Below are 15,430 nucleotides of genomic sequence, written 5' to 3'. Positions count from 1 at the left end.
GGAGAGTTCTGGGGATATCCACGTGAGTGGGTTGATAACCAACAGATGAGAATTTGTCAGGATTTCATCACTTGGTTGATTTTCGGACTTCTAAGCCGATTAATTTATTCCAAGGTGTGTCCTCTTCAACAAGCAAGTATTAGTCTGTGGCTCAATCTCTGTTTGCATAGGGTGGGCAAAGCTGCAATGGCCATACCTTAACCCTTTTTTGTGTTGCAATGGCGCTGTTACTGCACTGGCCCAACGGGCTGCAATTATTGCAGCTAGGCTGGGCAATTCCACCTAATCACGTTCAATGGGTAGAAGTTTTTTTTCACAGGAACCTTAGAAATCTTGTCATTGTATCTCATTGCTGTTATTGGCTGGTAAAATTGAAAAACATTTACCTGTTGTTGCTGTTGTTTCAATCAATATTAATATTGTTGCAAATATATGTACAGGAATACCACAATAATTAGGCTTCCATAGATGTGAGTAATAGGCAGATATTTAGTTCAGTGCCGAATAAATCATTATTTCATATATAACACACACACACATCAAGTACCGAGGAAACAACACAGAAGCTTTTATTTCTGCAAAATGTATTGAGCTTTGAATGGAGAAAAGATCACACAAGTATTAAATGATTCATTACCAACAGAGTGTGGATGAGCTATGGTCAATACTGTGCAATGCCACCTAAACCTTGATGCTCAAAAGACTACATACAGTAAATTTGTCCACAATATTTTCACAATTGATGGATAACTGGTTCTAGCCATATATGAAATCAGCCCACAGCCTACCTATGATCTATACATAACAGAGCTTCATTAAATGCTTTTTTATCAGTCCCTTACACTTCCTTAATTACTTAAGATTTTTTTTGTGCAATGGAAAACAGCTTTTCTTGTTTAATCATGTACTTAACTTTCAGTGTGAATAATTGTTGCATTGTATTTTTAAGTGAATGTTTTCATCTTTCTTTTCTGAGTGCAGGACAGTCTTAAATAAATCATAGAATAGCTTGATTTGATTATATCCGTGTCTGTAATATGTAAATTAGATTCTTAATACTTTCATACGAAAAAAAAGACCCTGTCCTTATGCTATGCTTGAAGTAGACGACTGATGTCTTGGGTAGTATTCATGAGTTACGATCATTCTGACGCATCCATTTCAAAACTGAAAAGTCCTTCAATAATTCACATGAATTTCCTTGCCAAATATTTCCTCATCATTGGAGAATCGCTTCACTTGGATCTTAACGGAGTATAAATTCTAAAACACATTGTACACTAAACAAAGGCAGAATAAAATACGACTGTACAGGGTAGCTTCGACCATGTGCCAACATTTTCAAATGTTCAAACGTTTTTTTTTTCGGTCTAGCATGCTGAAGTTGCAACTGATTCTGTTTTTTTCACATTCACGCGCTAACAGCTGCTGCTTTTTTACTTTTGTACGCTGACATCATCTTCTTGATTTCAGCGATGGCCCGGCCGGGATTCAAACCCTGTGGACAAAAAAAAGAGGCAGTGGCTATTTACAAAATCGTATTTCATCACAACAGTCATAGGTAGCACTTTTGTGTACTGTTAAAGAAACCAGTTGCCGTGAACACTGAAGTTTTTCACAATTTCACACACACACGCCTACACAACAGCTTTTTGTTTTCACATGCCGCATAAAAGGAATAATTTAACAAAGAAAACCATCTTCTTTTTACAAAATATATATCAATAAAATCAGATTAGACGAAAGCAGAAATGTTACCTGGATTTCAAGTCATTTACCAACTTTGCCTAATGTTAGCAAAAACACTGGGAATGCGTGCATGCTGACAGATGCTGTAGTTTGTACCAATTTTATTTCATCTGAGCAGCGTTGCAGGGTAGTTTTGCCAACCCAATCTGTAAGCATGTCTCAAAGTTCTACCCTACACTCATGTACACGACTTTTAAAATAACACAAAAGCTACAAAGATTATGCTCACAAACAGCAGCTCCACTCCAACTTCTGCAAAACAGACTTTCTCGTCAAAATTGGAAAAGGTGCAAGATTCACTTTATAATTTTTTGGCTTTGAAATAATTTTTGGGATGAACACGGACACCAAAAACGCTCATTCACAAATGGGCCAGGCAAACAAACGCTTATGCCATTAAAAGTAGTGCTTAAAATACCAAGTTTCACTTTACAATGTAGGTGACTGGAAAAAATGCAATTTTGTAAAAATTGAAAGGAGAGCCTTCAGCAGTAAGTTTTACATCACAGTATAGATAATTGGAGGCACAAATACATAGATGTAGGCATGCTTAGACCTACCTTTGGACAAGTCTTTGTACAGTTCATGATGGTGTGACACCTGTAGATGGAGAATGGATCTTGCAGTTTGGCCAGACGTTCAACCTGGTAATCATCCCTGCTGTCAATCATCCATCTGTACGCCTGCATCAGCACGGCTGGTCCCAGGTATTTGTCACCATTCCACCAGTAGCTTGGACATGATGTACTGCAGCATGCGCACAAGATGCACTCATACAATCCATCCTTTCAAAAAAAATACATATAAATAAAATGGGTGTTATGACCAAATACCGACATTGTATACAATCCGCGACCATTGATGCATTGATTCACCCAACATCTTAAATCCATGGAAGGTACTGCCACTCACGGTATATTACCTTAACGAACCACTATTAATGACTCTACAGATGTTTTAAGTTGATGGTAATTAATTGGGTAAAAGAGAATAACACGTAGATGAACAGAAGGTGATGTTTGAAATTTACTGTATTAATTTGCTTTCGTTCAAAAACAAAAGATCACAAAAGACTGTACAATGGTGGCGCTAATCACTGTGATTAGCACCACTGTGGGCAGCATCAGTTACCTAAAACAACAATCAAAACAGCGAAAATTCATGTACGTTGCAGTTTTAGATTCAGTTTTATGAATCAGGCTGTCTCATGTTATAGATTATGAGAAATTTACCAAAATGAAAAGTTCCCCTTGCATAAGTATCACATAAGTAGCAAATCTCACAATTTTTTCACACATCAAAAGAACAAACACATATAAGCTGTTGCACAGAAAAGGACTATAGCATTTCACTTACAAGTTTTGCTCTGTCTTCTACAGACTGGAAGTATTGTTTCTCTCCATAGTTTACAGTCTCTTTCTTCTTCAAGTATGGTTCAATGTTCTTGTATTGCGCATAGAAGTTACTCATATCCTACGTGTGGAAAAAAGGCAAAAAGTTGTATCAAACAATATGTGTGTACATTTTACGAAAATGAGTAGTCATATTATTGCCCGTCATTGTTTGAAAGTTGCTACTGTACGGGACACAAACGCTAAATTGCGGTGATAAGATGGACGAAATTAAAAATTTATACACAGGCCGTTACAAAAAAAATTAGGACAAATGGCAAATTATGCTTGAGTAACCGTTGAGATTTGTAAAGTCAAGGATGAGATAATTTTGATGAGCTGAACAACATCATTGGATCATTTGATCAGAATTTGGCTTAAAATGAACACACTCATTGACCTCATACAGGCCTTTACTTTCACAATCAACAGCCACTCTGTTTCTGAACGGTCATTTGAGTTACATCGTAAAACCTTTGCAGGAAAACAAATTAACTGATGGAAATCTAGGTACTTACAGGTACGAGATCTTTGATAATGTACATGTGTGGTAGAGGGTAAATCTTAGTTGTCTTCCTTGGTTCTATTTTGCTGAAAGATAAAATTACAGACAATATATTTCAGATGCTGTTGGAATAAGCTTTCTAAAATTTACAAATTATTTTGTTATTCGGCAATATTGAAATTATGAAAGATATTTTTTTTTGAGAAAGAAGAGAAGGCAGACACAGAAAACAGTAAAAATGTTCAGCAGCAATAGTGTTCAACACAGATTACAAATCATAAGGGATGCGTACATACTTTTTAAAAGAAATATTATCCAGAGACACAGGTATTCTTCTATGATCATTCAAAGGTAAACAGGAATACACCTGGGATGAGCAAGTCGCATTTTAATGAGATCGTTGAAAGAAAAAAAAGTGATGCAAATTACCTGATACAAGCCAGGGTGTTCACACCCCCAATGTTCATGGCGCATGAGCCACAGATTCCCTCACGACAGGACCTTCTGAAGGTCAAGGTTGGGTCTATTTCATTCTTGATCTTGATCAACGCGTCCAGCACCATGGGACCACATCTGTTATGAGATATTCATCACATTTTAAACTTAAATCGACCATCAAACAAACGTCTGAGAATTGTTTGTGTGCAACTTATGGGTAGGGTAGTATCAAGGTGTACAGTTATACTGCATTCTGCATCTAGTCTTGTTCACTCAAGTTTCTGGTGTGCCTCACTCGCAAGGTTGTTGATACATTTGAAAAATACTTGAGACAGACAGATACAATACTTTTCACTCAGAAATGTTTTCAATAGAAGCTTGATGCTTTAACTTTGCTTGATTTTTCAATCTCACTCCAGGGTAGACGATTTGCTCCAGGGTCTATGATTTTTCGAATAATGTACACTTTGCAATAACCGGTTCACCATCATGGTTCACCCCAATCTTGTTTGCTAAGGCTTATTAACTGTTACAGTACAGACAGTGAACTTTAACCCTTTTCCTGCCAGACAGTAATAAGTGTATCACTTCCCCATCAGCCAAGTCAGTAAAAAGCAGTATTGAGCCAAAACATGACGTATTTTCACCCACTTGGCTTGGTATGTTATAGTATCTTTTGTCCAAAAAAAATCAACTTTCCAGTATTATGTTTTCAACAGCCTTCAAATGTACAGTATTATGTTAAAATACACCATATGGAATATGTTGTGTTTCGTTTATTTTAACCATCTTGACCTGGTAGTGAAATATGGACTTGGCAGGAAAAGGGTTACATTCAACCCAAGGTCTTCAATACAATGTTACATACTTGTTAAGATCAACTTCATAAACTTGCATTCTTGGCTTATCGCCTGGCCTGTCAGGGTCCTGTGTGTAAGAAAGATGAAGATGACAATTATTCATACACAAAGTTCTCATTTTCGTGAAACAGAGATTATTTCCTTTGAGTGATCAAATTGTAAATTTCAAAAATATGATTTGAAACAAACAGAAATTTCACTTTGTGTACCAAGGACTGGACTGCAATGTCACCCTGGGCGTCCCTCTGTGCCAAAGCGGGCATGTATAAGTGTATGCACAATAAAAGAAGCAAGGTTAACAAACTGAAGCAAAGTTTATATTCTGAGAATGACTGCACACATGGTAATGAACTTAACAGTCTATTAATAAGATTTTTCAGCAGAAATTCTCATACACAGCAGTCTGTAATTACTACTATCTATGAGTTTTTTGCAATAAACACTGAGTTTATGAATTTAGTTATGTCACTATCAAGATATTACATGTCAATCAAAATTGCACAATACACGTGTACAGGGCTCGAAATTAACTTTTTTCCCTGGTAGTCCCATTGGGCTACCATTTCTGAAGTGGTAGCCCGGTGACAATGTCTGGTAGCCCATGCATGAATGAAGAATTTTTTTGTAAAGGATTTTTTATTTATATCTAGACAATGAAAGATTTATTTTTCATGAATCTATCCAGGAAGTGAATTTTCTAGTCATTTGACATCAATACCCGCAGATCATAGCCTTAGGAGAACGGTTCATAGCATGTGTAGTGGACAACGCCGGGTGACGCCTCAAAGTTTGACGACCTATTCACACATACGCAGAGCTTATTAGCAAATTTTGATGTTCGCATGGCAACAGCTTTTCACTCAAAACATGTAAATATAACATGGCTATAATAGACTTGCTATGAATTTCAGGATGACAACTTGGTAGAGTCATGTTCCCAATACTTTCGTGGCAATTTTGACTATATTTCTCCACCATAGTACACTATCATGGGATGATCTCGTACACTTCGGAAAGCGTAATTTGTGGATGGCCTGACAGCTTTTTCTTTGCAGTTTGAATAATTTTGTATTTAATTGTGATTGATACATTGTGATTAAATAACTATAAAAATAAATTTTCTTTGGCCATCGTTTCCCGAGCCTGTCATCCAAGTACATCAGTTAACATAATGACATTTTATTGAAAGTTTGTCTTAACAAATTCGACTGCATGTCGCCTTTTAATTTTCATAACTGGGTTGAATGTATGAGCGTAGGTCATCTCACAGCGACCAACATCATGTCGCTCACTAGGTAATTTCATGTCCCAGGCTTTGGTAGTCCGTGTGGGCTACCATTTCATGGGTTTTGGTAGCCCAAGGGAAAAGTTGGTAGTCAGTGGACGCGGGACTACCGCTAATTTCGAGCCCTGGTGTATGAATGGAAACAGCAGTAAACCACATTCTGGATCATTCTCAGGTGTTTCATTTCTGCACCAAGGATAAAATAAAGGTCTAATTACTTTTGTTAATACACAACTGTATGTCTATCACCAACCATTAAACATTTTGTGTATACAGGTGAAAATGTACAAACTAACAAACTCACCCATCTATATATTTTGAACTTCTTAATTCTAGGAGCAGTTGCAGCAGCGGCAGCAGTCTGTGCGGTCCGCACAACCTACAAAGCAGTTATGTATAATTAATGTTATGCAAATGTCTAACCTTTTGAGTTACGCAAGATACAACGCGTACGCAACTTCCATTATGTAAGGAAATTCCTCGGTTTCAATTGAAATGCTAGCGATAATTTCCATAGTGCAAATTTCTCTTGTCAAGACTTTGACACATATGTCTTTAAGTGTCATTCGCATACAGTTACACATGATAAACAAACACGAAGATACAGGTAATACCATTGCCAGTGTATAACGGTTGACATTGACTGAAACAATCTCTGAACTGGCAATGCTTGTGACAGCTTTTGACGAGAAATGTGAATTCCCTCTCCAAAGATGCAAGAATATGATGATACATCGAATCACAAGCCTCAAAAAGAACTTCAGCCTAGGGATAGTTTACGACGGATTTGATTCAAAGCGAGACACACAAAGTAATTCAGTATGTCGCAGTCTTTCTTACGAAACGCCAGCGTAAAAGCAAACGTATTTTTAACGGTCTCCGATGCGCTGGTTATATCACACAACCAGGTAAACTTTCTCGAAGTTTCTACCAGTTACCTTTACCACTGTACATCAAAACCATTTTATACACTTCCTTATTTTATGATTTCAGCCTCTGTATGATAAATTTCACTTCGTACGCTGTGACCTCCGAGTGACTTATAAGATGTAGAGTGTACGTGACGACGATCGACCCACACGGTGACCTAGCTAGGCTTTACTGGGTGAGAGCATTTAACCGATAAATACAGACGATTCACGCTGACTGTGCTCCAAAACATTGCGTACTTTGAAGGTGTTTTTATCTGTCATACACATGTTCGTTGTCAAGTTTTTTCCGTCACTCACCTGTATAGTTGTTAGCGCTTGATAGCGCGAAGACAGCGCAACCGTTTGTCTAAGAGCAGCAGCCATTTTCTTGTATAACATGATTTACCGGTGTGCGCATGCTCTTAAATACAGTATTTATGATCCCCTAAGCAGCCGTAATAAGACCAATAATTACCTAATCAAACCGTATTTCGTAGTCCAATCCTTTTGTGTATTTATGAGAAATATCATCAAGGGTATATATTAATAATTTCTTATTTTTCTATCCCTTAAACTCTGATAATGATTCATATTGGAACATGCGATACTGTAACTACAAGTTTCAAAAGGCGGCCACATATGGTTTCCCTAGAAATGAGCAAATCGGCAAAATCGGACATTGACCGGGAAGTGACCCAAGGCATCACCAACATGGCGGATTAAGGTCAAACAACTCTCGCCGTTGACCCGTCGCTCAACCACCTACGTCATTTCATCGACAAGGCGAATTTCTGTAGAATTGTCAATATGTAGACTACAATTCTAAATCGAAAGACTACGCAAAGGAAACATTTTAACCGTGCTACGAAGAGTAATACAACTTGCCGCTTCTCACAGTACACGCTATCATATCATCAGGATTCCGCCAGTGTACCGAAATTTAGTCATTACATTTCATCATGTTAGAGGGATTGGCTGCTTGGGTTTTGAACACGTACGTCGGGGAATATTTAGAAAATCTAAATACAGACCAGCTCTCCATCGGTTTATTACAAGGTAAGTTCGCTTCTTGCCTGAAAAATAAAAATCCCGTCACGTCATTCGTTCCTCCTCTAGCATTGGCAGCTAGCAAGTAAGGCCGTGCCAGTGCTATCACCACCTTGCTTTGATTTTGTGCCTGCAATTAGTTTTGCAGCAGACACTCACGGTGCACAGTGTACTATTTGTAACTTATATGCGGAAAATATGAACAATTCCTTCAACTGTTCTTGAATCTATATAAAATCAGTATATAAGGTCAAAAATTGGAAGTGATTACGTCAAATTCTCTGTAATACAATGAACGTACGGGAATGTGTAATGGGTCACTTTGCCACATGACGCACCCTGCGTATGCAAATTTAAGTTGATGTGCACACAATATACATTGAACTGAAGAAGATTACTTTTGGTAATATTTTAATATATTGTGATAAAACTCTGGTAAGATATCAGTAATATCGATTGGCCAAAGGCTGATACATGTGCACATATAATATTTAACATGTTATTTCTGTGATATCGCATAAGGATTACTGGATGTATGAGGGCATGTGTATACCCATCTGTCTATTTATACATCTATATACATCTATCTCTGTATATAATAAGTGTGTATGCATCCATGTATGTATCTGTGCACATATTTCTGTAAAGTGTAATATAGATGAGATATATCTCATCTATTTATCTATCTACCTATCTTTCATATATTAATGTATATAACTCATCTATATAATACTATATATATATAGTATTATATATATATATATATATATATATACACACACACACGCACATTAATATATGGATATATGGAAGATAGGTAGATAAATAAATGAGATATACACACAATTCATACACAGATATATTATATATATACACACAAATGTAAGAAAGGTAGATACATGTAGATTAATAGATGAGATATATTATACACACATAATTCATACACACATACAAATGTATACTTCCTTTATAAGCAATTTTATCAAACATATTACATGAAAACAACAGTGTAACTTTTGCTATAGATATAAATAGGCTGTTACCTAAAAATAAAAGCATGTTTCTGATATCTGACGTACATGTACTTTTGTTGAAAATCTGATGGCTTGAAATAAACTAACAAGCAAATTGCTTGAGGTTCAGAAAAAGGTTGAAAATACAGGTTTCATTTTGATTAAGTCAACCAATGCAGAGTTGCTGTGTATTTGAACTTGGTAATATGTGGCAAATGTCAGCAATTACTGTTAAGAAGAGGCATCAGAAGGATGCAAACTTTAACCCTTTGACCGCCAAAGTCAATTTTTGTCACCTTCATAAAATAAACCCCAGTTAATTTTTTTTTAAATTTATGCCAAAATTTTAATAACAAACTGTAGCCAATGAAATGTGATGTCCATTTGATCCAAAATTATCAAAAATATTACAGAAAACTTCATGAAAATTAGTAAAATGTTCCACTAAAATTTTGGTGGGAAACATTACAGCACTCAGAGGGTTGACCATAATTCTGCCTGCCAACCTTTCCTGAAGGATTTCCATAGCAAACAGTGTTTTGGCGTTAGCTAGCTTCAAGTGATTTAAATCACTGAAAACATTTATATGCGTAGTGGTAAGTACATGTAAATGATTCAACCTTTATTTAACAAAAAGGAAGAAATAATATGTATCCTCATAATAAAAGCATTAAAACTAATCATATCATATTATAAATGGCAGACCAATAAAAAACATCAATTCAGCATGGCAGAAAAAGTGTCATTTAAGTGCTCCATACTTTTGTCTTTTTATTTGATTTTGTCTTGGTAGCCCATATTTTTTACATTTTATTGTAAATGTAAGACTTATTAATGTGTGCCTCTGTATATCTCATAGGTGCTGTTGAACTTGAGAATTTACCCTTGAAGAAAGATGCTCTTAGAGGATTAGATTTACCTGTTGAAGTCAAAGCAGGTATTGAACAAGTCATCCTCCTCCTCCAAGTGTGTTTGAGTTCAATTGTCAATTTTTGATGGATGGCATTTTTACTTTCTTGTGTCAGAGAGTTGAAACAAGGCATTTCAGGATAACAAGTGATTAGGGACTGTGTATTGCTTAAAAAATGCACCAATGTAGCATTAAATTATGGTGAGAAAGATAAAATCTATGATGTTGGATAATGGTCACAAAGTACCACAGCTGTCATCACTTAGGATTTCAATTATGATATAGACTAATAATATACATATGTTTTAAACTGAAAGACCAATAGCTGCAACTTGTTGTAAAAGCTTTAATACAGTTTCTTTGTACAACAAGGAAATTGTTCTTTTCTTCTCCCCATACTGGGTGAAATATAAAGTATTAGCTTTGTAAATATAGCATTTTTATACAATATACAAGTCATGGTTTACAAGTAAATTATAGTCCATAGTAAAATTCATTTGTCGACAGTTATATCAGATTTTACACTGATAAAGGATGTATGGACAAACTGAGCACAAGCCATTCTGACATGATGTTAGGAGTGAAATTAGAGAATGTATTTCAAATGACAGAAAATATATCATAAGTTACTGTTAATCAACACAGAGCTCAAAACACAAGATTCAATATGATAATATTATGAGTGTTTTACTATGTTAGTTTTTTTCTGATGTTATGTCTGGACAAATTCTTTTCATGCCTTCTAAGGCTTCCTTTGCAACTGAAACTGTGATGAATAGCATAATTGTGTAAAAGAATGTTAAATTATAAAATCCTTGAAATGTGTCCTTGAACATTACAGGTTTTGTGGGCAAGATAACTCTGCAGATTCCTATGCGGAGACTGCGCAGTGAGCCATGGGTAATATCGATCGATAAGCTGTATCTGATAGCCGGTCCCGTCGTCAAGGGAGAATACAATGAGGAGAAAGAGAAGGAAAGGCAGCAACAGAAGAAGAAAAAACAACTGGATGCCCTGGAGGCCAAATGGAGGGTGAGTTTGGGTTGTCACCATGGCAACAAATGTGCCAAGCAACCATGTGATATCCAATACAACAGCAAAGATGATTTTGATGTAAATGTCATATGTGTCTCAGGGACACATAGTTAGATTATCACAGTCAGTGTTCTTCAAGCGCTTTGAAAGCAGAGGGCTAGCAATTTATATAACAGTATAGAATTTGCAAATTTCTGTTGTCAAAATATATTACTTTGTTTGGCCGTTAACATATCAATAGTTCAAAACATACAATGTAGGACATGCCCACCCCTAAAAATCCCCTTGTGGAGAACCCTGATGGTTTTGTAATACTATTCTGATCTAATGCTGTTGTGGATTCCTTGTAACACTGTACCTGTAGATGAATTTTCCAACATTCTCATTCTTGTTAAAAAAATTGAAAATATTCCTGAAAGAGGCTACAAAGGGTATATGGGCCATTTATAGCCATTAAATTTTTGAGTAATTTGTTCACAGAAACCAAGTATTGGGGAGTCAACCTTGATTTTTTTATACTTGATTATGATTTCAAGTGTCTTTTAAAATATGTTTGTTCAAAGGTTTCAAACTTTCGGCTTTGAAAGGAAGAACTAATTACTAAAGTTGTCCCGGAGTTTTATTAAAATAACAGAATAATTCAAAAGAGAAGAGAACAACATAATGGCACCAGCAAAAGGAGTAATTGAATTTATCTTCCCTGGAGTTTGAGAAAAAAGTTTAATGAGCAGTCTCAAAAGCATGAAAACAACTTTGTAACTTTAGAATGAGGAAACAACAGTGCATGAAGCATCGTTCCTTTGACACTGAGAACATTTGCCGCCATGGTAATATATGAATGTAAACATGAAATTACCAACAGCTCAGAAAATCACAACAACCTTAAATCTCTTAAATTTGGTTTCCTTGAATGGAGATCATCCACGGACTGGTGATATGTGGAATTTGCATTCCACAGACCGGTGATATGTGGAATTTGCATTCCAAAGGGAAACAGATGAAACCTAGCAACAGCGAGCCGGCAACAGCAACCATAGTTTGGAAAACAGGAAAACGCTACTGCATTTGAACGCTATAGTGAACATGGCTGGCTTCGTATAACTTGGCATTGTACTTGGTGTAATATTTGTACTTTATGACATTACTTTATGAATATAAAAAGAGGAAAATACATATATTTGATATAATTTTTGCTTCTCACATAATAACATGCACTTTTCATTTCAGATGCAAATATGTTTTAACTATGTGAATTAGCAAAGAACTACGTGTGATGTAGTACCATCTGATTAATTTGACTTTCTGAAGTCGTCGAATATTTTGAATTTTCAGACTGAGAAGCAAGACCAGACAGGATCGTCATCATCATGGTATTCATACTCCGCATCATTAGTCACAAATATCATAGAAAATCTTCAGGTCAGTGAAATTTTACATCTCTGCAGATTGACACCTTTCTCAGCTGAACAATAGTGTTAAATGTTAGTATTGAACGTTTTCTTGATGTTTCTGGGTCCAACATTAAGGCCACATTGATCTTGTCAAATATCTGCAGTCTAACTGTACAGGTAAGGTACTTGCAACTTGAAATTAATTGGACATTTAGGCGGAACAAAAAAAAATTGTGCTGTTCCAATAATCTTACCTACCCTTCTTTTTACCTGCAGACCCTAAATTTTTTAGAGCTATTAAACACAGAAGTCAAAAAAGAAAGAAAAACCCTTAAAATCACGCGTTCGTTACTTAGCATTTGATTTTTGCTTGAATGAGGATGTCTTTTATGTTTTTTTCCTTTTATATGTTTGATACATATTTCTGGAAATGTTGTGGCCAGTGTTTGACCGCCCTGAACCCCAGAAAAATGCATATTCAAAAATAAAAATATTTTTGAAAAAAAAATTCCTACCGACCTACCTACCCTATTTTTGAAAGGTGTGTTATAGGAACAGCACAATTTATTTTTTTTTGCCTTATCATGCATTTATGTAGGGTCATTATCTCATACTCAACTTAGCATGGTTCTGTGATGAAAAAAGTTCTTTTTTAACTAGCATACTGAGGGCTGATATATCAGTTATACACTAACTTTTGCATTTTTCAATAAATTATATTGACTTTCCAATAGTGTTTCTATAGTATGAAAAGAAGGAGTGCAATACAATGGCCTCTTTTTTATGTTTATTCAGCCAGTTTCACCCACACCCCCCCATCATTCAGCTCTCGTGTTTCATCTACCTGGTCAGTAAAATGTAAATACACATTTGTCCTATAAAATAGCACAATATAAACAGAAGTTGTGCATCCCAGAAATTAGCATTTAGTAAAGCAGAAATCACATAACAGAAAAATAGTCCGCTTTGTCTGCAAAGTCCTTTTCAGAACAGAAAACTGTAATTTTTATGTGATTACACTCATCAAAGGTTGATTTTATTAGTTTTTTGGTGATTGGAAAATATCAGAGCCTTTAAATCCAATCTGTATATTAAATATTACAGCATACGTTGAATATTCACACCAATGTTGGTGTAGGCTTTGAATTGCCAACAGCAGCTGTTGCACAGGCGTAATTCTTGATCTGAAACATGTCTACAACCGCATACAATCAGAAAGCAACAACTGGTGCCAACCTACTTCCGTCTCTTTTATTCCATTGTCAAATCATAGATGTCGCACATAATCAGGAACCATAAATAAAAATGATACTTTAAAAAAAATAGAAATATCTTTTGAGCAAGTCTGGATTTACATTATTTCAAGATAATACCTCAATAGTGTATATTTACAATGATTGGTACTGATGTGGAAATTGGATTGGTTCTTACCCATATCAATGATTGCTCACAGTATTATTCAAAATTGTAACAAATCCAACATACAATAGAAATTGTCAATAATATCAGAATGCTTGAAAGCCTCCAGGAGGGATGTTAAGGAATGTTGAAAATCAAATATTGAGTATATATATGGTATAACACTGATATTTTGAATTTTCCATCGCATTGATAACAATCAGATTTCAAATCAGCCTATATTTAATGAGATGGTGCTTATGACTCTGATAATTAATTATTGTGAAAGAGTGGGCGACAATTAACGACAATTTTCATTAAAAATTATCCTTTTCTCTTGCTGAAGCACCACTTTGCTATGAAATATTAAATAAATGAATAAATACAAAAAATAATCTCCCGTCAGTACGTGTTAAATTTAGGGTAAATTTAAATCATTCTTTATGATACTGTTAAACAGTGTCGTTTCCTTTTTCTGATATTGTCATATTAATGTAAATGTGCTTCAGCCACTTCAATTCAATGCAAATACATAATTAGTCTGTCGCTATCTACAGAAACTTGCTATTAATATTATAATTCAGTGTACATTACATTATTTGATTGAATGGGAAGCTCAGATGACACCCATTCAACAGAACTATTTGGTTCATACCTGTTGTCCTGCATTGCAAAATGGACCCCTACACTGGAAAACGGGGAAGAAAGGGTTAGAGTGATGATGCCATATTGAAATATACATGTACAATAGGAGTGAGAGTTCAAAAATAAAAGAAATCTAAGTCAGCAACTCAAGTCTGTTAAAATTGCAAATTTCAAAGTTTGAAAATTTTTTTTAAGCATGTATTGTTCCTGTATTGTCTATTAAAGTATATGAGATTGCCCTATCTTGATATTTTACAAGTAATGTACTGTAACTTAAGATGGAGTTGTCAAGTTTCATATGTGCACAACACATATGATGTCAGGTGTTTTATGCTTTCACTTAAATCCAGATAAACCTAGAATCCAGTTGTACTGCTTTGATCAGACATTCAAACAGCAATGTTTATGATAGGTTCATGTTTGCTAAATCATATCTTTAAATTTATATTTTCATGAAAACTTGTAGCCATTTTGGTACATCTGGTGTAAAAAATTGCCAGATTGTAGCCAATTATAAGTATTTTTTTCCCCTTTTTATCACCAGTTAAATATCAGAGACGTCCACATTCGTTATGAAGACTCCACAACAATTCCTAACCAGCCATTTGTGTTTGGTATAACGATAACTGAATTATCAGCTCAAAGCACTGACAGTGACTGGGTAAGTATAGACATTGAATCGCTGGAATAGTTAATTAACCATATTGCTACATTAACAGCAGTCTCCACAGCTTGGAAAAGACAGAGGGCGGCCAATTTACATAGCAATGTATAATCTGCATATTCTATTGTTGTGAAAATGTGTTCTTTTGGATGGTTATTAACATACATGTATAAATAGATTGCTCAAAA

At 35.4% G+C, this 15,430-nt stretch overlaps 2 protein-coding genes across 2 annotated transcripts in view; one reads left to right on the top strand and one right to left on the bottom strand.

Annotated features, from left to right (window-relative positions):
• Positions 1–544: 544 nt before the first annotated feature.
• LOC139137324 (succinate dehydrogenase [ubiquinone] iron-sulfur subunit, mitochondrial-like) lies at positions 545–7,575 on the bottom strand. The gene is made up of 8 exons (XM_070705358.1): positions 7,458–7,575; positions 6,533–6,607; positions 4,952–5,010; positions 4,075–4,218; positions 3,659–3,731; positions 3,106–3,222; positions 2,310–2,534; positions 545–1,498 (listed from the first exon to the last, which is right to left on the bottom strand). The coding sequence occupies exons 1-8, from the start codon at positions 7,536–7,538 to the stop codon at positions 1,412–1,414; spliced, it is 861 nt and encodes a 286-aa protein (XP_070561459.1). The 5' UTR covers positions 7,539–7,575; the 3' UTR covers positions 545–1,411.
• A 237-nt stretch (positions 7,576–7,812) lies between these two features.
• Positions 7,813–15,430, top strand: part of LOC139137325 (intermembrane lipid transfer protein VPS13D-like) — a 126,765-nt gene continuing 119,147 nt past the window's right edge. Inside the window, 5 exon segments of the mRNA XM_070705359.1 lie at positions 7,813–8,195; positions 10,059–10,136; positions 10,951–11,141; positions 12,477–12,563; positions 15,123–15,239. Coding sequence (XP_070561460.1) covers positions 8,099–8,195; positions 10,059–10,136; positions 10,951–11,141; positions 12,477–12,563; positions 15,123–15,239 — 570 coding nt within the window. The 5' untranslated portion in view covers positions 7,813–8,098.

This window comes from Ptychodera flava, chromosome 7, assembly GCF_041260155.1.
Source record: "Ptychodera flava strain L36383 chromosome 7, AS_Pfla_20210202, whole genome shotgun sequence".
NCBI lineage: Eukaryota > Metazoa > Hemichordata > Enteropneusta > Ptychoderidae > Ptychodera > Ptychodera flava.
Note: the sequence above shows the minus strand (reverse complement) of the source record. Positions and strands in the feature narration are given on the sequence as shown.

Coding starts and splice junctions, on each gene's coding strand:
- LOC139137324 (XM_070705358.1), bottom strand. CDS start 7,538: ATGTTATACAAGAAAATGGCTGCTGCTCTTAGACAAACGGTTGCGCTG. Junction 3,732..4,074: donor AACACCCTGGCTTGTATCAG/GTAATTTGCATC, acceptor TTTATCTTTCAG/CAAAATAGAACCAAGGAAGA. Junction 3,223..3,658: donor TTATCAAAGATCTCGTACCT/GTAAGTACCTAG, acceptor TTCCACACGTAG/GATATGAGTAACTTCTATGC.